The sequence below is a fragment of the Colius striatus genome, chromosome 3 (genome assembly GCF_028858725.1).
Source record: "Colius striatus isolate bColStr4 chromosome 3, bColStr4.1.hap1, whole genome shotgun sequence".
NCBI classification, from domain to species: Eukaryota; Metazoa; Chordata; class Aves; order Coliiformes; family Coliidae; genus Colius; species Colius striatus.
In genome coordinates this window covers 98,911,654-98,934,439 of record NC_084761.1, presented here as the reverse complement: position 1 = coordinate 98,934,439, position 22,786 = coordinate 98,911,654, and the positions used below count along the sequence as shown (strand labels likewise).

At 49.0% G+C, this 22,786-nt stretch overlaps 1 protein-coding gene across 2 annotated transcripts in view; it reads right to left on the bottom strand.

Annotated features, from left to right (window-relative positions):
• Nucleotides 1–16,683, bottom strand: part of EXOC6B (exocyst complex component 6B) — a 333,967-nt gene extending 317,284 nt beyond the window's left edge. For both annotated transcript variants that reach the window (XM_061993512.1, XM_061993513.1), the window contains exon 1: nt 16,465–16,683. In XM_061993512.1, the coding sequence (XP_061849496.1) occupies nt 16,465–16,577 (113 nt within the window). In that variant the 5' untranslated portion in view covers nt 16,578–16,683. The remainder of the gene's footprint in view (nt 1–16,464) is intronic.
• Nucleotides 16,684–22,786: the final 6,103 nt, after the last annotated feature.

Genomic DNA, 22,786 nt, shown 5'->3' with positions numbered 1-22,786 from the left:
CCTCTGTGACCTACTGCCCACAGCCCTTCTCATCCACCCCAGGATGCCCCTGGTCTCTTGGCCACGAGGGCACGTTGCTGGCTCATGCTCATCCTGCTGCCCAACAGCACCCCCAGCTCCCTTTCCCCTGTACTATCTAACAGTTCATTCCCCAGCCTGTGCTGGTACAGTATTTGTGGCTCTGCTTTTAACCTGCATGACTGAAATATACTCCAAGACAAGACACAAGACCCATTCAGGAAGGGCAACCTAAAGAAATGAGCCTGAAGACTAAACAAAGCCTCACTCCCCATTCCAGCTACAGGGCACTTCACAGTGTTTTGGATCCAGTCTTTATCTGAAGTCAGAATTTGACCTCACCTAGATCTCCAATAGAGAGCTGTTTTTCAGGAAAATAACAAAACACAACTTAATTTCAAGGTTATTTTTGCATGGATTTGTATTATCTGGGAGAATCTGAGAGGAATTAAAACAGTTCGTGCTTCCCAGGAGAGAATATTTTGTTATTAACTTCAGACCTTCATGATTTAGTTTGAAAATCAAGCAAATGGACAAAATGAAGATTAAAGTGCAGTCCAAGAAATGCACAGCAGGTCCATAAAGTTATAGGAAAAGAACTGGTGGGTATTTTGCTATTACAGCTCTTTGTGGCAGGAATTAACTCCCCTCAAGGCACACAATACTACTTGAGGCTTTTATAAAAAACAAACCACAAACACTCCTGACATATTTTGCTACAACCCATGGATGTGTCATCTATCAAGTTCCTTTCCAGCACCTATTTTGGAATGCTCTCCTAAATAAAGTGCACACAAGTTTGTCTGGCACGCAATAATTCGTGGCACAATACCAACAAGACATGTTCATTTTTAGTTGCTGCTTCCAAACCAAGAAGCAAACAAGCAAGACCAACATATGACAGAGTATATAGAAAGAACTTGTTGGTTTGGTGAGGGGGGGTTTTTTCTGTCAATAGATAAATCCAAAACCTTGTTCCTAACATAATTTCACTAGGAGAAAATTGTTAGCAGGTAGGAGCAAGGGGACACAAAGGAACCCCCTACCTAGTAGAATTGCATAGCCCCAAACATATTTCAGCTTATAAAATACCATTTATATCAATTATTGTTGTATTTTCATCCTGCCTGTGCTAGCTCACTGCTAGCAGGGAGCCTCAACCACCATCTCATGCAGTTTTGGTCACTGAATGATGCCACACAGAACCCCAGGAAGATAAATCCCCACCTGCAGCAAAGGCCACAGACACAGGACAAATTGGAAAGCTCCAATTTCCAGTTTGGTCCCAAACCTAAGTGTACCCACATACTCAACACAATACACACATCCTAGCCCAGCTATAGGACTTGCAGCTTGCTCTGCAAAGACACCACACTATGCTGCCAATTCAGAGGAGTGACCACAAAGATCACCACCACCCCTGGGCTCTAGCCTCTGTTGCATTGTTTCAAAGAATGAGAACATGGTTTGAGTTGGAAAAGACCTTCAAGCTTATCTAATCCAACCCCCTGCCATGGGTAGGGACACTTTCCACCAGCCCAGGCTGCTCCCAGCCCCATCCAAACTGCCCTTGGAAGCTTCCAGGGCTGGGGCAGCCACAGCCTCTGTGGGCAGCCTGTGCCAGGGCCTCAGCACCCTCACAAGGAACAACTTCTTCCTCCCATCTCATCTCAATGTCCCTCCTTCAGTTTAAAGAAGTGTTGCCCCTTGTCCTGTATTACCCTCACAGGGAGGAAGTTTTTCCTTATGTTTCTTTGGAACCAGAAGGTTCACAAGCAATTCATGGTGGGCAAATGTCTAGCCTACTTTGAAGAAGTGTGCAACAAGTCTGGAAGCTTAAAGGGTTAATCTAGGATCATATGTCCTCACTGAAGAAGCTGAGCATGGAGTCGCTATTTCTACCAAAGGCAACATCTCGCTCACACAAAACCATCTCATCAGGTTGGTTTCTAAGGCAAGACCACAAGTGAATTTGCTCTGAGTTTAAAAGCCATCAGCTTCCTCCACTCCCCCCCAAGACCAGATCACTCATCCAACCTGTTCACCCACCACCCTCCAAGCTACAGTCTCACCCAGCCCCAGCCAAACCCTTCTGCCTCACACACAAGCCTAACCAGCTCCACGTCCTCCAGCAGTTCCCCACTGCAGGGCACACAAGTTCTGGTTGTCTTCTCCATGCCACCCAACTTCACCATACCAGCTCATAAAGGAAGAATCAGATCATGCTAACAGCCAGGAAGGGCAAGCTGAGAATGAGTCTGGTACATTGATCAGCCTTTCAGGGTCAGTTTCTTTAGCCAAGTTAGATTATAATCTTTTGGTGTCCAGTTCTCTCCAGATAGGACAGACTGAGAAGGAAATGGATTCACCAAATAGTTCAACCATCCACCCAAAAGGAAAGCAATGGCTAGCTGGTTAATACTTGGAAAATAATCTGTTAAAAGGTACCACCTGCTAGGAGATTGCTTCTACTAGTAAGGAAGTTCACATCTACTTGGGTTTCAGGACATCATCCTGAATCTACAGCCATGGTCCATCACTCAAAACACTGCCAAGAGCTGCCTCTACATTTCCAGCCACTATCTTACTTTGGAGCTCTTCATTGCTTGGCTGAGAGTGGTGGAGAGGTGGGTGAGGTGTGTGGAAAGCCATCCTTACACTCATCTTTCCTCTTTCTGTTTCTCCCTGCTCTGGCAGGGGGTTGCACTGGAGGAGCTTTCAAGGTCCCTTCTAACCCTTAAGATTCTGTGATGTGAAAAACCAAAAAGAAGGAAAAACCCTTCACTTGTCTTCTCTGATAGATTGAGGAGATTTTATTTGCTCACTCTTGCAAGCCTGAAACCTCAAAGCCAAGTGTGCAGCTGAGCATCAGTCACAGCCACATACACCCTGCTCTGCTGGGTCGGTATCCTTGGCCCTGAGGTCCACAGAAGGTACTGCACAGGGGGAGTGCAGACAGCCAGCAGCTTGGGACAGATCTTTGGAGACTTTTTTTATCACAAAGCAAGGCAAGGATTTATTTCAGTGCTGAGATGGCAAAAAAAAAAAAGCTCCTCTTGGATGTGTATGAATCATTAGCAGGCTGGCCCAGGGAGAAGAGGGCAGAGGAGGGATTGGGCTGTTGTAGCTCTACCAGCACCCTCACCCTCTCAGCATGAGGAATGAACAACAGCATCCCCAGGACTTTCAAGAACACAGGAACTCTTTTGCTGGGACAGTGGCTGATGAGTCTAAAGTACCCAAGCCACAGCTCATCACACAACTGTAGAGCTAAACCCTCATCTATTAATACACTCAAGGGCAGATCCCTGAGCTTCCTCCTCGCCCAGCCAGGACACGCAAGGACACGTTTGCTGACAGCACCGCTATCTATTGTGTGGGATGTGTCACCACACCCAGGGTGGGCAAAGCAAAGTGAAATCAGCCTCGTGACAGTCCTGCTCTGACACAAGGACAACAGGCAGACAGGTCAGGTCGCTCTCCAGTGTGCCCTTAAAAGCCTCTCCCTCTGCAGAGGGTGCCCTTACTTTCACATGCTCCTGCCAGGGACAACACTGGGCACATTCACAACCCACTGGATGTTGAGGCCAGAAGCAAGTTATTAAGAAACAGGTCAGATAACAGGCTGCTAAACAAAAGCCAACAGAGATTTTTGGAAGAGAACAGTCACTTTGCAGATTTGGAGCTTTCCCTCATTCCCAACTGCAGTTTAATCACCCAAAGGCACCAATCCATCCCAAAAAGCAGAGATATGACTAGCCTCATCCTCAGCTTTCCTCATAGCTAAGGTTGAGAACCAGCAGAAACAGATGATCTGCTCACCTGCTGTTCTGTCCCACTAATGCTGCTCAGCTCCCTTGTGTCTAATTGACTGAAAGAGCACAAACCAGTGCACATGTGTCTTGCCTGAGCAAATTGCCAGTCCTAAGGCCAACCCAGAGGGACAGCTAATGATCCATACACTGGTGTTCCAAACCAAAATCCTCTCTCTGCTTCCAAATCCAAATTGCCAGTCCCTTCCAATCCCTACTATTCTATTCTATGATTCTATTCTATGTTCAGGCAGACAGGCACATAGTGCATCCTCACTTCTGGAAGACAGACAGCATCTGGACACTGAGTTAGGTATTACAAAGAAACAATTCTTCACAAGGACCCAAAACTACATCTGTTCCAGATTTTATTAACTAATGTTACTTCCCTAAGGTACAGCCCTGGGAAATCCAGCAGCAGAAGCCTAGACTCCTGTTTTCAGGTTCTTCAAGAAACTGTGGCACCTAACTTGTGACACTGGATGTTCAACCACCTTGACAAGGACAGCATCCAGCAGAACACACAACCCAGCCTGCAGCTCTCTGTCCTCACAAAGGGCAGCAGGCAAAGCTGAGCTGAAGGAACTGCTCTGGTGACATCATGCTCTCGAGAAGAGCCATGCTGGGATTCCTCAGACCCCGTGGGACAAGCTCTGTCCAGAAACTTGGGTATATGTTTATTGGAAACACTGTGAATGTCACGCACAGGAGGCAGTTACCTGCATGAGCAGAGCTTCAGCAGGAAGAGGCTCATCCAAAACTACTGTCCCACACTTATGATGGGCTGCAGAGCACCACTGGCTACTAAATGACATCACACCAGCCCAGCTATCACTTTTGGACCTCAGCTCATAACCATGTAAACCAACAGAAGCAAGACCAAGCACCCTATTGATACACAGAGAAGGGATTTCCAGAAGCCATCCCCTCCACTTCAGTCCCCACTGCAAGGTCACCTTTCCTTAACCCACTACTGACAGATGTACTTCTACCCTACTTTTCAAATGCTCCAGATAAGACGTTCTGCAGGGCAATGAGGGAACTGTGCCAAGATTAAGGGTTTTAAAGTTTGCCAAAGGGTTTTGTTAGCAGAGAGTCAGGACAGCCTACAGAAGAAAGTGCTTCTGCTTCAAACCTCTGCAAGCACAGGGGTAAAACACCCAAACCAGGCAGCTTTGTGAGAGCAAGAAAAAAACATTATCATCAGGTATCACTCAAGAAAAACACTTAAACAGCAGTAGAGGAGACTTGCAAGGAATAAAAGAAAAAACTTCCAACTCCGCAAGGTTAAAGAGCACAAGTTTAAGTAAACTAAGTGCAAAATAATCCATGCTAAACCAACCACGTGAAATACATGGAAAAATTAGTAGTTTCTTCAAACACTAGAAGCAGGAAACCTGCCAGAGCAAGCAAGGGAGAGGGAGCTTCGTCAGGAAAGCTCTTCCTTCATGGAATGGCTGGAAAAATGGCTTGCTGCATCCCACAGAGGGGACTAAAGAGTTTCTAGCCCCAAACATCTCTGCTGCCACAGATTGAGAAATTAATTCATAGAATGGTAGGGGTTGGAAGGGACTTTTAAAGACCACAGAATCTTCAGGGCTGGAAGGGAGCTGGAAAGCTCATCCAGTGCAACCCCCCTGCCAGAGCAGCACCACCTAGAGCAGGGCACACAGGGACTCATCCAGCTGGGTTGGAATGTCTCCAGAGAAGGAGCCTCCACAGCCCATCTGGGCAGCCCCTGCCAGTGCTCCCTCACCTCAACAGGGAACAAGTTTTCCCTTATGCTTCTTTGGAACATCTAGTCCAATCTCCCTGCCAATGCAGGTTCACCCAAATCAGGTCACACAGGAATGTGTCCAGGTGGATTTGGAAACCTCCTGAGAAGGAGTCTCCACACCCTCCCTGGGCAGCCTGAGTCAGGGCTCCCTCACTTCAACAGTGAAAGAGTTTTTCCTTATGTTTCAATGGAACTTTTGAAGATGCTCAGGGCCAGCTCAGTAAAATAAACAGTTGTGTTTGCTCCAGCACACTACAGGCGAGTCACAGAGGTTATCTCTGACCCGTTGTTTGTGGCCTATCACTGTGGTTACCAGGAGAAGTGGGAGACAGAAAACATGACACCAGATTCTTTAGTGACTCCTGCAGAGCACTAAACATGGCTGAGCAAAGCAGTCTTTTTTTAATGAAACAGTTAGCAAAGATGTAAAAAGCACAATACAGCAAAAGAGGCAGCAGCTTCTTTGTGCAGCCTCTACACATCTTATTCCCTCTTTGAAGGAGTCAAACTTGTTAACAAGGTTAACCAAACCACTCAGTCGTTAAAAGCACTGTGAAAATTCAAAGGGAAAAAGAGATGGTTGGCATTCCTCTAGTTCAGGGTGTTTCACAGTGGTTTGGAAAAGGGATGGACATCAAGATTACATTTTGCAGAGGACACAGAACTATGGATGAACTCCAAAGCAAAAAGCTGCAAAGGATCTTACAACACTGAGTATCAGGTGACATAATGGAAATAAAACTCACTGTCAGCAGCATAGAGCAAGACACTTGCAGGGAAGGAACAAGGGACAAACCCTTTATAGCACCCTGACAGCTAAGAACTCCAAATTAACTAGTACCACAGAGGAGAGATGCCAGTGGTATTGTGGCTGCATTGTCAGAAGGGTTGGCTCAGCCCACAGAGACTGCAAGATGAGAAAGCAAAGCAGAAAACCATCACTGTGCCACTGAGCCCATCTCAAGATGTGAATCTCCATCTTGATCATTATGTGCAGCTCTGATCTTTGAGCCTCATGGCAAAAAGGTGATAGTTGCATGAGAAAAGAGATCAAGAAAAGCAATTCAATGAGCAAGTCAAAACAGCTTTAGCAGGAGAATAGACTGAATTAATGGAGAACCTTCAATCTTAGAAGGTAAAATTGAAACAAAGACTCAATGACTATTTATTGTGATCACAGAATCTCAGGGGCTGGAAGGGAGCTGGAAAGCTCATCCAGTGCAACCCCCCTGCCAGAGCAGCACCACCTAGAGCAGGGCACACAGGGACTCATCCAGCTGGATTTGAATGTCTCCAGAGAAGGAGCCTCCACAGCCCATCTGGGCAGCCCCTGCCAGTGCTCCCTCACCTCAACAGGGAACAAGTTTCTCCCTGTGTTTCTTTGCAATCTCTTATGCTCCACTTTGTACCCTTTGCCCCTTGTCCTGTCATTGGCCATCACTGAGCACAGCCTGGCTCCAGCCTCCTGGCACCTGCCACTTTATTCACGACAGCTTAGACCTTACCCTAACACAAAATAGATCTATTTTAAATCCTAAAGGAACACACAGTGAACAAGTGCACTGCAGCACTCATCACCTTAAAATGTTCCGATTTGAGAGCACCAGCACATTAAACTGGTGATGAGAGGGTCTTGGAGAAAAGATCCACGGGAAGCTCCTGAACAGAGCAATGCTGGTACAAACCATGCCCAACTTTTCCAAGTGCAGACTGTAAGACACTAGAAGCACGTGTCTGTATTTGCTCTTCATCTCATCTGATAAGCACCCACTCCTCACTACCCTCAGAGATGAGGCAACAAAGAAGAAAAGCTTTTGACACTACCAGGATGAACGTTCCCATTATTTTTCCTCAACTATCAGCTAGAAAGCACTTCTCTGCATCTCCCCTAAATCCCTGCTGCTACAACTGTAGTCCAGATCACGGCCTGTGTGCTGTCATAAAAGAAAAGCTTTTCTTCATCTTCTCAACAGTTGAGGCTGCATCTAAAGATGAATTGTGTGCTCGTCTTGTCTTCTCTACATTAAGCAATTCCAGTCATTTCAAAGGTTGTGTTTGCTCTCCTCTGGGAAAAAGACTCAGAGAGGCAGCATTATTAGGTTTCTGCAGCCTTCAACTAAACAGGCATTTTATTTATTTCTTTTTAGAATACAGACAAAAATCCTTCAAACTGCTAAAACTGGAATCAGAGAAGGCATAACAGACAGCATAGGCTGAGGAGACTTCAGAGCCCTGACCCAGCAACGTGCCTTCGTGGCCAAGAAGGCCAATGGCATCCAGGGGTGGGTGAGAAGGGCTGTGGGCAGCAGGTCAGAGAGGTTCTGCTGCCCCTCTGCTCTGCCCTGCTGAGCCCACATCTGGGACATTGTGTCCAGTTCTGGGCCCCTCAGTTGCAGAAGGACAGGGAGCTGCTGGAGAGAGTTCAGTGCAGGGCACAGAGATGATGGAGTGGAGCATCTGCCTTGTGATGAAAGGCTGAGGGAGCTGGGGCTCTGCAGCCTGGAGGAGACTGAGGGGTGACCTCATGCATGTTACAGATCCATCAAGGATGGGTGTGAGGAGACTGGAGCCAGGCTGTGCTCAGTGATGGCCAATGACAGGACAAGGGGCAATGGGCACGAGTTGGAACAGAAGAGGTTCCAAAGCAACACAAGGACAAAGTTGTTCCCTGTTGAGATGAGGGAGCACTGGCAGGGGCTGCCCAGATGGGCTGTGGAGGCTCCTTCTCTGGAGACATTCCAACCCAGCTGGATGAGTCCCTGTGTGCCCTGCTCTAGGTGGTGCTGCTCTGGCAGGGGGGTTGCACTGGATGAGCCTTCCAGATCCCTTCCAGCCCTGAAGATTCTGTGTTTCTGTGTGACTCTGCCTACAGAGGGGCAATCAACTGAGTCCCCAGACTACTATTTTTCTGCAATCCTCTAGCAGCAGGACAGCAGAGAGCTCTAGAGATGAGCTCAGCTGCCAGCTCGAGATGAAATACTGCTAAGTCATACACAGTGGCAACTCCAGAAGACAGCAAGACAGATGAGTAGAGCAGCCTCTCGCTAAAGATCCAAGGGAAATATCCCCTTTTAGCTCCTCCCTCACACTGCTATCACAGACAAGGTGCACAGAGGGTAAGCAGGGAAACAGATGCAGTTAGCTCCTCAAAGCCCAGACACACAACCACATCCCACAGAGTCGGAAGAGGAGTTTGATAATCTGCCTTTTGACAGTGATTCATTAAAACTCCAGAAAGGAATGTACTTCTGTGAGGAAAACCATGAAAACACACAAGCTATAAATAATTGAGCAGTACATTCTCACAAGCTGTTCCCTTCAGACTCGACTAAAAAGGGTTACGTGAATTAGAAGGATTCACCAGCCCGAAGTTGTTTGCAGAACCTCAGCTCTGCAAATGATAAGGCATCCATAAAACTTGAGATAATTCAATAAAGCATACCTCCAGGCAGACACTGCTGATGCTCCACACATTAAACCACACCAGTCTGTCTCCCCACGGCCCCTCAATGCTGGTAACAGATTATTTCACAGAAGCAGTTGCTGATACATCGCTCTCCTCAACAGAAAACAGAGTTCAAGAGCATCAGCCTGACCAGAAGGGAATGCTAATATAATTCCAGCAGAATTGCAATGAACTGTCTTTTAAAAGACACTTAATTATGTACATATGAAGAGAGGCACAGGCTCATTTGCAGGAGACTGCAGTTTCCCCGTCTGGGTGGCAGGAGAATGGGCTGAAAGATGCTTCAAAAGATCCTGCGAGGCTTTTATGAGCAGATAATTTACAGTTGTTACAAGCAGCTTCCTGAGCAAGCTCTGTGGCCAGCAGTTTTTTTCTTGGTGGTCTGTGCTATTTCTTCATGGTGCTGCTTTGCTGGCAGTTGGCATCTCCCAGACTGCTGTACCTAAAGCAAGGGATGGGACTCGGAGAGATGAGTCTGGTGGAGCCAAGGCAAAACTCCGCAGTTGGTGCAGCATCAGGACAACTCAGGGCAGTTTTAGCTCTGTTTCAAGTTCTCACAGCAGTCAGCCTCAGGGGATTGTTACAGATACCCTGTAGAATTTTCAGTTGCTCTTCAGTTCTTACTGAGCCCTAGACCTTGAGGAGGAACTTCTCAGCCAGCCCTGGCTTGTGTAGAAGGTCCACTTCACCCCAAAGTTGATCCAAGGTCTCCTTCCCCTCTCCTCACTCAAGGTAGGCTCAGCTGAAGGACAAAGGGCAGCAAGCACAGTCTCCTACCACCAGTAAAAGGGGGTCCCAAGTGTGGTCAGAAGGACACTGTAGTATCTTCACTCCTCCACTCCAAAATACAAATAGGGAAGCTGGTAAACCAGACTCCTGCCCTCACCCCGTGCTCCACATCTGTAACACAGACCATTATCCTCATCTCACCCACTGCAGCAGAGATTAGGACCAGCTTGAGCAGCCCTCATTCTTAGCACCCAACCCAGAAGACTCAAACAGCTGCTCCTTATTGTGCCAAGGTTTCCATGCTCATCCAACCCATCATAAACCAGCCATGCTCTCCAGCTATGTAAAACAGCATACCACCAGCTGAGGGAATTGCAGGTAGCTGATGGAAGGACATGTTCAAGTTCATGGACCTTTGATGCCTAACAGCACAGCTGGCCCTCAGAACTTGTATCCTGCCACCAAATCCCTTGTGTCAGTCTAGACACTAGGAAGCCACAAAATAAGCCCAAGATGAAGTGGGAGCAAACAGATCCAGCTGAAAAAATAAGTAAGGTGGGAAACGGGAGGGTTGTGTTTCAGCACCCACATGAATGCTGTAACACATCAACACTTGGGAGGGAGAAATCAAAGACAGGGAAACCATTTAAGCCAGTCCTGGCCCAGCAAACTACACTCCACAGCCTCAACAGTGGGAAGCAATGTGTGCTTAACTGCAAGCAGCTTGATTATGCCCACATTAATGCCTCTGACTGTGGGCTAGAAACGACACAGCAGGTTAGTGTCTGGTTGGACAAACTCTTGCAAGACTCAATCTTGACTTTTGCCATCACCAAATGCCTCACTCCCATCCCCACACAACCTTCTCCCTGGGCTGCAAGCTGTATTTGTGCTACCACACAGTAAAATATGTTGAAGCAGAGCTGTATTAAAGCAAAACATTTTTAGCTCAGTTATTATTCCATCCATATCCATTTTGCAACCAAGTTTACCCCTAATGCTGCAACTTTCAACTAAGGAGACACTGGGGAGCTCAGAGGGGCTAGGCAAGAGCCTCAGCACTTGCTGGACCCCATCCATAACTTTGTCTAAGAGCGAAGCCTCAGTTTTCCAAGTGCAGCAACAGAAACCTCAATGACACAGTAACTGGGCTGTAATAGCTCCAGCTTGAAGCTATAGAAGAAAATAAACCAGAGAACATGGCCCCTCCAGGTCACCAGTACTGGCTCAGAAGTCAGGATCTCAGACAAGCTGCTGCTACTTGCACTGTCACTCCAGCCTGGACCAGAGCTGATTGAATACTATCAGCAAGATGGGCTGCAGTCAACAGCACCTCTGCCTCCCAGCTCAGGTGTCTCAACACTACCACATATAGCAAGAGACAAGGGATTTCAAGGAGGACCTAAAGTGATGTCCTATTGAACATGAGGTTAGTTCTATCCATGAGACACAAATGAGAACATTATTTGTCAAGCATTCAAGCCAGATGACTCAGAATCCTAAAAAACCCCAGCATTTGAGGACCTCTGGCTCTGCTGTTGAAGATAAACACGGGCACAGAGGAGGTTACAGGCATGGAATGAACATGCCACCCTGCCAGAACAGTAAACAAGTCATCCAGGTACTGCCAGAGCAACACTGATCCCAGACACAGTCATGGAAGAGGTGATAAAGGGTTTAGGGAAGAGAGCTTAAGTCCACTCCTACTTTAAACTCAGTCAAGAGCTGTTTAGTAGGAACACCACCCTATCGAGTGTGCACCATTTAATTCTTGGGTTAAACAACATTGGAATCTCTCTGAACACACCAAGCAGACAAATCTGAAAGTGCTATTAAGAATAGAGCTCTGTTTAAAAGCAGAGAGTGAATGATTAATCACTGTCTGAGATACCACATCTCCCAGTTTTCTAAAGGGGCAAGTTCTAGTCCCAACACAATGGATAAAAGTTTCAACCACTAAGGAACAATCTAGAAAGCAAATATATACCTAACAAGAAAAAAAAGAGACTGGTGATATCATTTGCAGATGACACAAAAGCTGGCAGGATAACAAACCATGAAATCAGGCAGCTGTGGAGAACTATCGCTTGGAAGTCTTGATCCTCCCCACAGCCCAAGTGCAAAGGTACAGATGTAGCAATGGGGAGCATGATCCATACCTACAGACAACTGTGCTTCCCAGAAAGTGACCCTGCACTAAGGAACAACCCTTGTTACAACTCTGGAGAAAAGAAAGCTTCTCCAGTCTCTCTGTGTACAAGCAGGAGACTACTCCAGTATCAGTGTAATTGTATCTGCCTGTGAAGTGGTGAGGAGAGAGCAGGAATGCTGTAACTACATCTCCATGGCCAGATGGGGCTTTTTTCTAATCAAATGCTGCTTAAAAATCCTTCACTACATTCAAAAAGCTGCAAAAAAACCTTGAGAGGAGGAAAAAGGGGTTTGGGAGCAAGAGGCTTGCAGAGCTCGAGCTGTAAAACTGAAACAAAGTGACTTGAAAATACAAGTCTGTGTTTTAAGCGTGAGCAGACAGCAGGGTTAAAGGACAGTGCAGAGGAGCACGGGAAAGGACAGCACAACATCTGCAGGCTGAAAGGAGGGACTCTTCAAAATGATTAACAACTCAGGTAATCACACAGGTTCATCTGGAGCCCTGGCACAGGCTGCCCAGGGAGGGTGTGGAGGCTCCTTCCTTGGAGGTCTTCAAGACCCACGTGGACACGTTCCTGTGTGGCTTGATCTAGGTGGGAGCTGCTCCTGCAGGAGGGTTGGACTGGATGAGCTCTAAATGTCCCTTCCAACCCCACCATTCTGTGATCTTTAGATGACAGGCTGAGCACAGGGTGCAGTTATACAGCTCCTATTTCTGAGGTGTCATGCAAAGCAATCTGTTTCTCCTGCCTTTCTTCTGTATCAGATCGAGTTAATCGTTTACAATCTAGGAGTGCAGCACAAAAGACGGGGCCAGGGAGAAGTTAAACTAAAGGGAGACAAACAGAGGGCCATAGAAGAAAGCAAGAGAGGGTCAGCTGTGCAATAAAGTAACCTCTATATACTAGAAGCACCTTTATATACTAGAAGCAATGATGCTATGTCTCAGGACAAGCACTCAGCAAAGGCTGTATGAGCTCGCAGAGTGAGGGACAAGCCTCTCCTCAAAGTTTGATTACAAACCACAGAGGCAGCCTGGCAGATACACACAAACATCCCCCCCTTCCACTGACTGCTGCTAAAATATTATGGTTTACTATGACTAACTTCCTATCACTAAAGCAAACAAACAAACACACACCCCCCAAACAGCTGAAATGGACAGAAAGTTCACCAAAGAGCAACAAACTTGATCGGTCAAGGGAGGGTAATAGAAATGAGAGCACTCAGGTGTCCCAGCTTAGCTGAGAGGTGGTTTTAAACAAGAAAGAGTTTCTTTTCCACCAGAAGGTTATCTGATCCTGCAGAATTAAGTGATTCTCCAAAGCATAGACACAGAGAGGGGATCCAAAAACACTCCACAAAATCAAGGCACATAACGTGAGAGAGATACAAGAGGCATTGGAACAGCAGAAGGAACTGGGATTAGGAGCAATGGGTATCATCAGTAGAGGTTAAATAGCAGGAAAGACATCCTGAAGGGGATCAGGTACATCATAGATTTAAAGGGATCCCCACAAAGACTCACTGAACTGGCTCAGCATCCTCCTTGAAACACAACAACATACACTGTCAGGTATGAAGTGAAACAGAAAGGACTAGATGGTCTTTTGAGGTCCCTTCCAACCCTTAAGATTCTGTGACCTCAATGGCATCAGAGCCACCGGCATAACAAGACACGAGCCTGACACAGCTCATCACACAGACCAAGGCTGTTGCAACACTTGCCTGCGTGTCCTCATCTCCCATTTTATCCTTAGAATTCAGTTCCTCTCCTTGAGGAGGGGCAAACTTCATCCCACATCTGCACAGTGCCCAGCACAACGCAGTCCCAGGAGCACAGAGCAGAAGAACAGAGAGGGCTGGAAAGGACTTCAAGAAGGCATCTCATCCTTCCCCTGCCCCAGGGCAAGAATTACTACACTTGCTATTTCTTTTTTGTAACAGAAAACACTCTCCCTGATGGGTGGGACACAAACCCACCCAGACAGATGGATTAGTTGGACCTTCAGTTTAAGATCTTAACCCCTCTGTCACCCATCGATGACAGTCGTTGGGTTTTGAGCGCTCTGCCAGGAACACGCAGAGCGGCTGCACTCACGGTACCTCACTCTCACCGAGGCAGAAACTGATACAAGAGCAATTCTGCCAACCAGGTCCCACTGGCAGCAGGAGCCTGACAGTCCAGCTTACTTCTAAACTGCACTTTGGGACTGCTGTTCCTAGAAAGGAAGCCAGCCTGGCTCCTGGAGACACATTTCTTCCATGATGCCTACAAGACGTGAGTCACCTTTTTTTCCATCATCCTCTTTTCCAGACTGTCCAGCACATCATGTTTACCCTGAGCTGGTCTAGTTTCAACTCTAAAAATCCTTAGAGGGGGTATTGCTTACACTTACATCATCATAACACTCCTGACAGCACTTCAATACTTAATGCTAGCAAAGCATTAACTTTCTTTACCCCAGACACAGTGTTTCTTCTGTGAGGATGCAGAGATAGACATTAAGCTCAACTCCTCATCTAACCTTAATACAAAGAAACAGAGATAGACATTAAGCTCAACTCCTCATCTAACCTTAATACAAAGAAACAAGATCAACTGCACTTAGCTGTATGAAATGGAAAGAACCAAAAAGCCACCCTCCTCCCCTCTTCATCCTGGCAGTTCCCAGACGTTTCAAACCAGTTCTTTCAGTTTGGTTAACAAATCCAACAACTCTCAGCATCTCCTACCCTTCGGTTTCCCTTTCACAGGAGAACTTCAAGCAGCAAGCTGCAAAAAGGAAACAAAAGCCTAAACAAATGAGCAACCCCACAGCAAGGTAAGTTCAGTGTCCTAATTGCTCCACAAAGGAAAAGCTTTCCCATCTCCATTTCGTGCCAGTGTTGCAGTATCACAGCAAGTCAAACGGCTGAAAAGCCATTTCCTTGTAAAGACAGCCATGTGGGTCACTTCCAATCATGAGTCTGTAAAACTTAAATATCCAAAAGAAACAAAGAGCTATTGTGGAGGGGGTGGGACAAGAGGCTCCAGTCCTGTTTCTAGCCAAACACTCCCACCTGGCACTGTGATTTCGAGTTCAGCAGCTCCTGGGCTGATGCAGGGCAGCTGAAGAGAGGAAAGTGAAACCAGCTGCGCTGCCCAGTGAAAGGGCACCGGGTCCCTCTTGCCACAAAGGGCAACAAAGTAAAGCACTGGATTTAAGTTTGTAATGATGCAGCTATTTAGAGCGTTTCTGGTAACACACCTCTATCTTTCCCCACCTCTCAGCATTGCCAACGTGGTTACAAAGAGCTATAAGTCATATCCTCTACCCATTTGTAGCATCAGCCTTGCAGAGGATAAACACCCACACCTGTGCTCCGTGCTGCAAGTCATGCATTTTGGTTTCAATGCAAAGTTCTTGAGAGAACTTCGGGTTTACTTTAAAGAAGGAGAAGGAGGGATGAAGAGGCTCCAGTTTGCCAAATCCATTCACAGGGCTTCTACCAGGACAGTAATACTAACAGTATGTGATTCAGCTAGGGAGAAAAGGTCTTTAACATGCATAATGCATCTAAAACACCGTGGTTTTGGTAAAAAACAGGTGATTTCTCATCAGACACAGGCTTCAGTTAACAGACAGCTACCATACCTCTCAGATTAACACCACAGCAGAAGCCACTGCTGCCAAATCCCAACCAGCATCACAAAGAAACACCTGAAAGGCTGAAACACCAGAGGCAGGCTCACAGAAAGGAAGGAAAAGGCAAAGCCAAGGGGCAGAGCTGCTGGGCAAGCAGCTACATCCATCTGCGCTCCTCGGCCAGGAGGAGAGCTGGATGAGGCAAAGGGTTCTCCCAGCTGAAGGGTACTGCAAGAATCACTGGCAAAAGATGCTTAATAGGAGAACAAAGGATCCATTAAGCCAACAGAGGCATTAACTCATATCATGATCAGGACGGTAATTGTACCCGTAGCCACGGCTTCACAATCAGCCACGGGCTCGTCGGTGAAATTGACGGAAATTGACAAGAAAGGGCAGGCGAGGCATTAGAGAATAACTCGGACAGATTCTAGGCTAAGGGCAGGGAAATACCCTCCTTTCCCCTCTGAAGCAGATCACAGAGGGTGGCACGGGGCTGTGGGTACCCCCCGAGCTGCCGGAGGGGCTACTGAGGCACAGGCCCCGAGCAGGAGGTGAAGCCGGAGGGGCAGCGCCCGCCCAGGAGCTGCCACCGCAGACAGGCACCGGAGAACACCGAGACCCCGACCCCCAGCCTGGGCCAAGGGCGCGGAGCCGGGGACCGAGCCTCAGCCCCTCGCGGGCAGCCCGGAGGGAGGTGGGAAGCGAGGGGGGCTGCAGGCGGTTCGCAGAGACGACTATCAAAAACACAGCCACAACCAAAACGCCGCGATTTCTCCCAAGTTGCGAGGAGGGGTCGGTGGCGATGGGAAACCCCCCATCCTCCGAGCCCCCCCGCCCGGGCTGCGCGCCCCGGGACCCGCCGCCCCGCCCCGGCCGCACCTGAGCGTGGGGCCGATGCAGGCCGTGTCCGTGCTCTCGATCTCCCGCAGGATCCGCTCGTGCTCCGCCGCCGTCTCCAGGCTCTCCAGCTCCGCCATCTTCCCCCGCTCCATGGGGCTGAACCGACCCACCTGCCCTGCCCGGCTTACGGCCCGGCGCTCCACCGCCCCGGGCAAGCACTAGCGCCGGGGCCGCCCGCCCCGCTCCGCTCCGCGCGGCCCAGCCCGGCCCCGCCGCGCCCGGCACGCCGGGAAATGTAGTGCGGGAGGGCGGGGGGCGGTGCGGCCTGCGCCGGCGCTGCGGCTCGGCACGGCACGGCTCGGCTCGGCACGGTTCGGCTCGGCTCGGCTCGGCACGGCACGGCACGGCTCGGCACGGCTCGGCTCGGCTCGGCTCGGCACGGCACGGCACGGCTCGGCACGGCTCGGCTCGGCTCGGCTCGGCTCGGCTCGGCTGGCCCCATCATCAGCCCTGGCCGCGGGATGGAAGGCTGAAGCCAGGGGGTGTCGCCCCTCGTCCCCGCTGCCCGGAGCGGGGATGTCCACATAGCGGCAGCTGCCGACTGTCCCCTGAGGGAGCACAGTCCTGTAGGCACGGCAGCGTCATGAGGGGATTCATTGCCATGGCAGTAAGCCCGTGTCCTCCTCCGTGAGGGGACACAGCCCCGTGGCCATGACGCCCACCGTGAGGGGTTTCAGCCCCGTGGCGGTGACCCCACATCCTTCCCTGTGAGGGGCACAGCTGCCATGGCAGCACTGTCACCCCATGGCCGTGACACACACCCGTGAGGGGATATAGCCCCATGGCAGGGACACTGCTGTCACCTACCATGAGGGGAGGTCCCAGCATGCATGAACCTGTGTCACTGCCCCAAGCAGAGGCATCCCCTGCCCCATGAGGGATCAACTTCTCACCCGCCCTGTCCCTCAGCCCCATAAACATCACCAGCCTGAATAGGTGCTGTTGACTGTGGCCCCAAAGAAAGCCCCCTGTTGATGCCAAACCACATTTCAGCTTGATCCTAAAACGAGCTGCAGTTCATCCCTCCCCAAGCTGTGCAACCCAGGAAGCACCTTCACCCAAGGACATAGTGAAGCCTCCTCCAAAACACACCACTAGCCTCCAGAAACACCCCTGGAAGTCAAGGTCTCCCAGAGGCTTAACCCTGCAGCTCTCAGCACTGCTCCCTTCCTTGGAAGCAGCTGGTTGTTATTGTTATTATATCGTGTTGTGAAAATGACACTGGAAGGATCCTGTTCCCAGCTACAGCCGGTGCAGCGGAGCCATCCTTGCACAGAGATCCCACGCTCTGCCCGAGACACAGTGGGGATGAAGAGCAGGACTGAGAGCAGGCTGTGCACACCACCGAGGGTTTCTGTGTTTGCTTTTGATGTTTCATCTTCTGAGATATAAATAAACTACACTAATTGTAAGAGCACGCCTCTGGCTTGCCTCACCTCTGCCTGCTGAGGCTGCGTGCTCTGTATCATCAGATAAATGAGGAAGTGAAAGAACTTCTCCAAACACAATGCATCGTGGCTGGAACAACACAGGAGGGGCAAGGACAGCCAGCCAAAAACTTTGTTAGTTCCTGTGAAGTTCACCAGCCCTTGCATATCACTGCCCACGGCTGCCAAAAGTGCAAAACCAGATGGATGTTGCTTTGGATGTGCTGACACCAGCGAGGCAACCTGGCCTCTGACAGCAGTCACCATGGAGATCTGGTAGTTGCTTTCTGAGGACCAAGAAATGAAGAGACATGTCAATGGATAAAAATAGCAGAGCGACTTCTGATCCCAGCAGCCTGGTGCTGCCTTCCCCCAGGGCTGGCTCAGGAGCTGGGCACTTTCTGCTGGCACCGTAGGTGAGCTGGGGCACCTGTGGCACAAGGCTGGTGTTTAGAGTCATATCCCTAGTGGCAAAACACGATGATGGCTGCTGAGAGGAGCAGATCATTTCATAGAATCATAGAATCACAGAATGGTGGGGTTGGAAGGGACCTTTAGAGATCATCCAGTGCAACCCCCCTGCAGAAGCAGCTCCCACCTAGATCAGGTCACACAGGAACGTGTCCAGGTGGGTCTTGAAGAGCTCCAAGGAAGGAGCGTCCACACCCTCCCTGGGCAGCCTGTGCCAGGGCTCCCTCACTCAAACACTGACACAGTTTTTCCTTATGTTTAAATGGCACTTTTTGTGCCCTTGTCCTGTCACTGGATACAAACAAAAAACAGTGCTGCCCCAGCCTCCTGACACCCACCAGTGAGATATTTGTAACTATTAATGAGATCCCCCCTCAGTCTCCTCTTCTCCAGACTGAACAGCCCCAGGTCCCACAGCCTTTCCTCCTCAGGAAGATGCTCCAGTCCCCTCAGCATCTTGGTGTCCCTGCACTGGCCTCTCTCCAGCACTTCCCTGTCCCTCTGGAGCTGGGGAGCCCAGAACTGGACACAGGACTCCAGATGAAGCCTCAGCAGCTCTGGCAGAGCAGAGGGGCAGCACAACCTCCCTGACCCTGCTGCCCACACTCTCCTCAATGCCCCCAGGCTGCCATTGGCTTCTTGCCCACGAGCCCACATTGCTGCTCATGGTCAGTTTATTATCAACCAGGATAATAACAATAGTTTATGATTTAAGACTGCTTTGGGCATCAGAGAACTGAGATTTAGCTACCTGTGGCTATGGGAAATACATAATGCACTGCTCAGTGTGTGATGCACACCCAGCTCAGGTGTAAAATCTGCAGATATCACCATCTACCGCTGCTAGAAGCTAAGAAGATTACTGCTTTCCTTCCAATTAGTAGGGGCTTCTGCTTTTGGGGACTGAGCCAATACTCCTGAAGCCAGTGGTAAGTGTCATGTTGTCCTTGCTGAGCTTTAGAAAGGATTAAACACCAGTGGTCGAGGAGCGAGCGGCTGGCAGCAGTCCTTAATGGTTTTAATTACCAGATGAGAACTGATCCGAGTGACACCGAGAGCAGGTTCAATCCTGGATGCTCCATTAGGCAATGGTGTTATCACAACTAAGGATCTCAGAAACATCACTTTCATTCACATGAGGATGAAAGCATCTAAATCATTTCCACAGATTCAGGAATGTTCACCTCAACTGGGCAGAGAGGGGGATGTTGGTACCTCTCTGGAGGCCCTAAGGAGCACTGACTGTGGATTCCCTGTGTGCCAATTGGCTTCTAAGGCTGTGGTGAAATCTCAGTGTGTTTTCTAAGAGGAAAACTTAGAGCTGGTTTGGATGCTGTAGAAAATTACAGTCAAATTTCAGCCACAGATCTCTCTGCTAGAGGCAGAAATCTGCTGTTATCAATCCTTTGGTGTTCACATAGTTGATTCCTGAGGTCTGGGATCAACCCACCTCCCCTGTGATCAGTTGAGCAGATTGAGTTCCTGTAGCCTTTCGCTCTAAAGCACCTTTTCCAGTCATTTACTCACTTATGTGGGGGTTTTTTTTGCAAAAAATCATCATGTTTCAGGATTTGTCTCAGTCTGGGGGTGCCAGGAGTGGGCAGAACACAAACACAAAGAGAATCTGATCCATCTGCCCTTCCTCAGTGTTGTATTGGTACCATGAGCCTTCTGGCCACAGGGTCACTGCAAGGCTGATGTCCAGCTGATGACCCATTGTCACCTGCAATTCTTTTCAGGTCACAGCTGTCTGGGATAAATTTTTCCCTTCTGTAAGAAAAGCTACATCCTTTGTCTCTGGACACATGGCATTTGGTCACCTTCACATGAATATTCATCTCTTGCTTCTGGCTAACCCAGGAGGCTGGGACTTGCCCTTGTTATTTGGTGCCACACAAACTTTGTACCACTTGAAGTTTGTTTATTGTTACAAGTCACTGACACGAGCTTGCTGGGGTTGTTCTAATTTAGCAATCATCCAGTACCAAGAGAAACACATCAAAAATGCCTGTTACCAGCTCATAACCTCATTGAAAAATGATATTGAGTTTGCCTGACAGATTCTATTTCACAGAACCAGAGAATCTGAAGGGTTGGAAAGGACCTCAAAAGCTCATCCAGAGCAGCACCACCTAGAGTAGGTCACACACCCTTAAAACCACATTGGCTGATGTGAACTATTTTACAATCCTTTCATTTCCTACTAATGAAGTTCCATATAATTGGTTTTTTAATGAGGCTGGCAACTTTAGAAACTCTCACTTTTAATTAATGACCTTGAACCTGCCCAGGGAGGGTGTGGAGGCTCCTTCTCTGGAGGCTTTCCAAACCCACCTGGACACGTTCCTGTGTGACCTGATCTAGGTGGAGCTGCTTTAGTGGGTGGTTGGACTGGATGATCTGTAGAAGCCCCTTCCAACCCCCACCACTCAGTGATTCTGTGATTCCACGATTCTATGCTGTTGGCCTGGAAGCCTTCTGCAAGGACCTGAAGGATTTGTCCTCCACATTGTTTGATACTCAAATAATCTCAAGCAACCTCTCCGGGTAGGTCCTTTCTTCTGGGATGTGGACTGGACTCCTGGAGCCCTTGTAGTTGCCTCCACACTCTCCTCCTGCACTCCCAGCCTCCACCTGCTCCCCACCTCTCCCTTCTGCCTTCACCAAACCCCTCTGGCCATAACCCCACTCTCAGCCAGGCTGGGCATCCTCAGCATTTGCTTTCTCCTACCCAATCTTGAAGCTGTGCAAGGAAAGGCACACAGTATTTCTAAAGCGAGCAGAACACTGTGGGTGCTGACTAAGCACACAAGTCAGCTGGTCCTGTTTGCTCTGGGTGTGCAGCAGCTCGGTTTCCTTCTTATAGGCTGACCTTTAGCACCCAACACTTCAACCTCAGGGGAGTAAATAAATCTCTGCTGCCAGGAAAGGTGTCTGCATTTCATTTATCCCCCACTCCCTCAGCTGCCTTCTGCATTTTTTCCCCCATAAGCACCCCCCACGTGCCCCTGAAACACAAGGGGAAATGCTCAGGGTCTGGCTGCTCTTTCACAGGGGGAAGGAGAAAGGGATGGAGAGGCAGAGGAAGTGAGGAGCCACAGGGAGCTGGGCTGGCTGCTCCTGTTGTATGGGGGGTGGGAAAAGGGCTGTCAGCAGCTGCTGCTTCTGAGAAGGGCTACAGCTCCCTCTGTGCTGATTGCCACTATCCCACACACCTTGATGCCACCCATAGCAGCAGCCACTGCCAGATTCAGGATGGTGATTCCACCTTGATCATGCTGCTCTCAGGCAGGTGCCCTTACCCAGACCTGGCTCTGTATGGTTTATTGCCCCCAGGTGCCTCCATCTGCCCCAGGTGCCTCCATGTATCAGTGACCACTAAACGATCCAACCTTCCCCTACATAGAGAGGATAAACCCTCCTTTTCCAGCCACTGAGCTCTGTGCTAAAATCCTGCTCTGCTTTACATTTCAGGACTGAAATAAAGTTTTAAGCTTCTCTGATATGATCACACTGGTCCCCAAATCCCTGCTTGGGATGTACCTCGCTGCTTCTAATCATGACTCTTGCTTTCTCACCTGTTTTATGATACCTTTTTTTCTCCTGAATCCAAGAAATTCATAGCTTGGACAGACTGAAACAGTGGTGACTTGGACTTCAGCCACAGAGTTCTGACTTTCAGCCTTTGTGGAGGATTTTTCCAACCTAACTTTCTGGTTTAATTAAATACAGGGATGAGGATCTCTGGTAGCAATGCTGGAGTACATCTCTTGGCAAGCTGCACTGGGGTTTCTAAAGCCTCGTCAAAACCTACATGACATTGCATAGCTTCATCTAGACAGGATTTGAAGACCAAAGAGTTGGGACCCCCATCTGAGGTTCAGAGCTGCTCCTTACCTCTAGAGGCTTTAGCTGAACCTGAGAAGCCCATGCTCACAGGGAACAGTGTAGAGAGGGAAAGGGCTCACGTCCTTGTCTTTGTTTAGAAGCAGAAGGATAAACACAATCACCCTTAAGCTTGAGTGTTGAGTGATATATTTCTGTTTCATCGATGTCAGGAAGTGCTTAGCACCATTGCAAGGGTTGGCTTCTGCTCTCTGACACAGTTCAGGGCTGCATGGCTCACCCATGCCAGCAGCAGAAGGGATTGGCATTTAGGAGTAGGAGGGAGACCCTACCTCCTAGCCCATGATGAGGGAGGATTTTCTCTCTCCACTCTCCCCTTCTCAGCATAGGTACATGCAGGAGTGAGGTGCCTGCTGTGCTGCTCAGCCCAGCCTCCTTGTCCTTGCTGCCATGAAACTCAGCCAGATAGCAGCCCTGCTGTGTGAAGAAAGAGATCTGCTGGCACCCAAGGCATCTTGTCCTTAGGAGATCATGCAATTAGCTGCTCAACATGACAA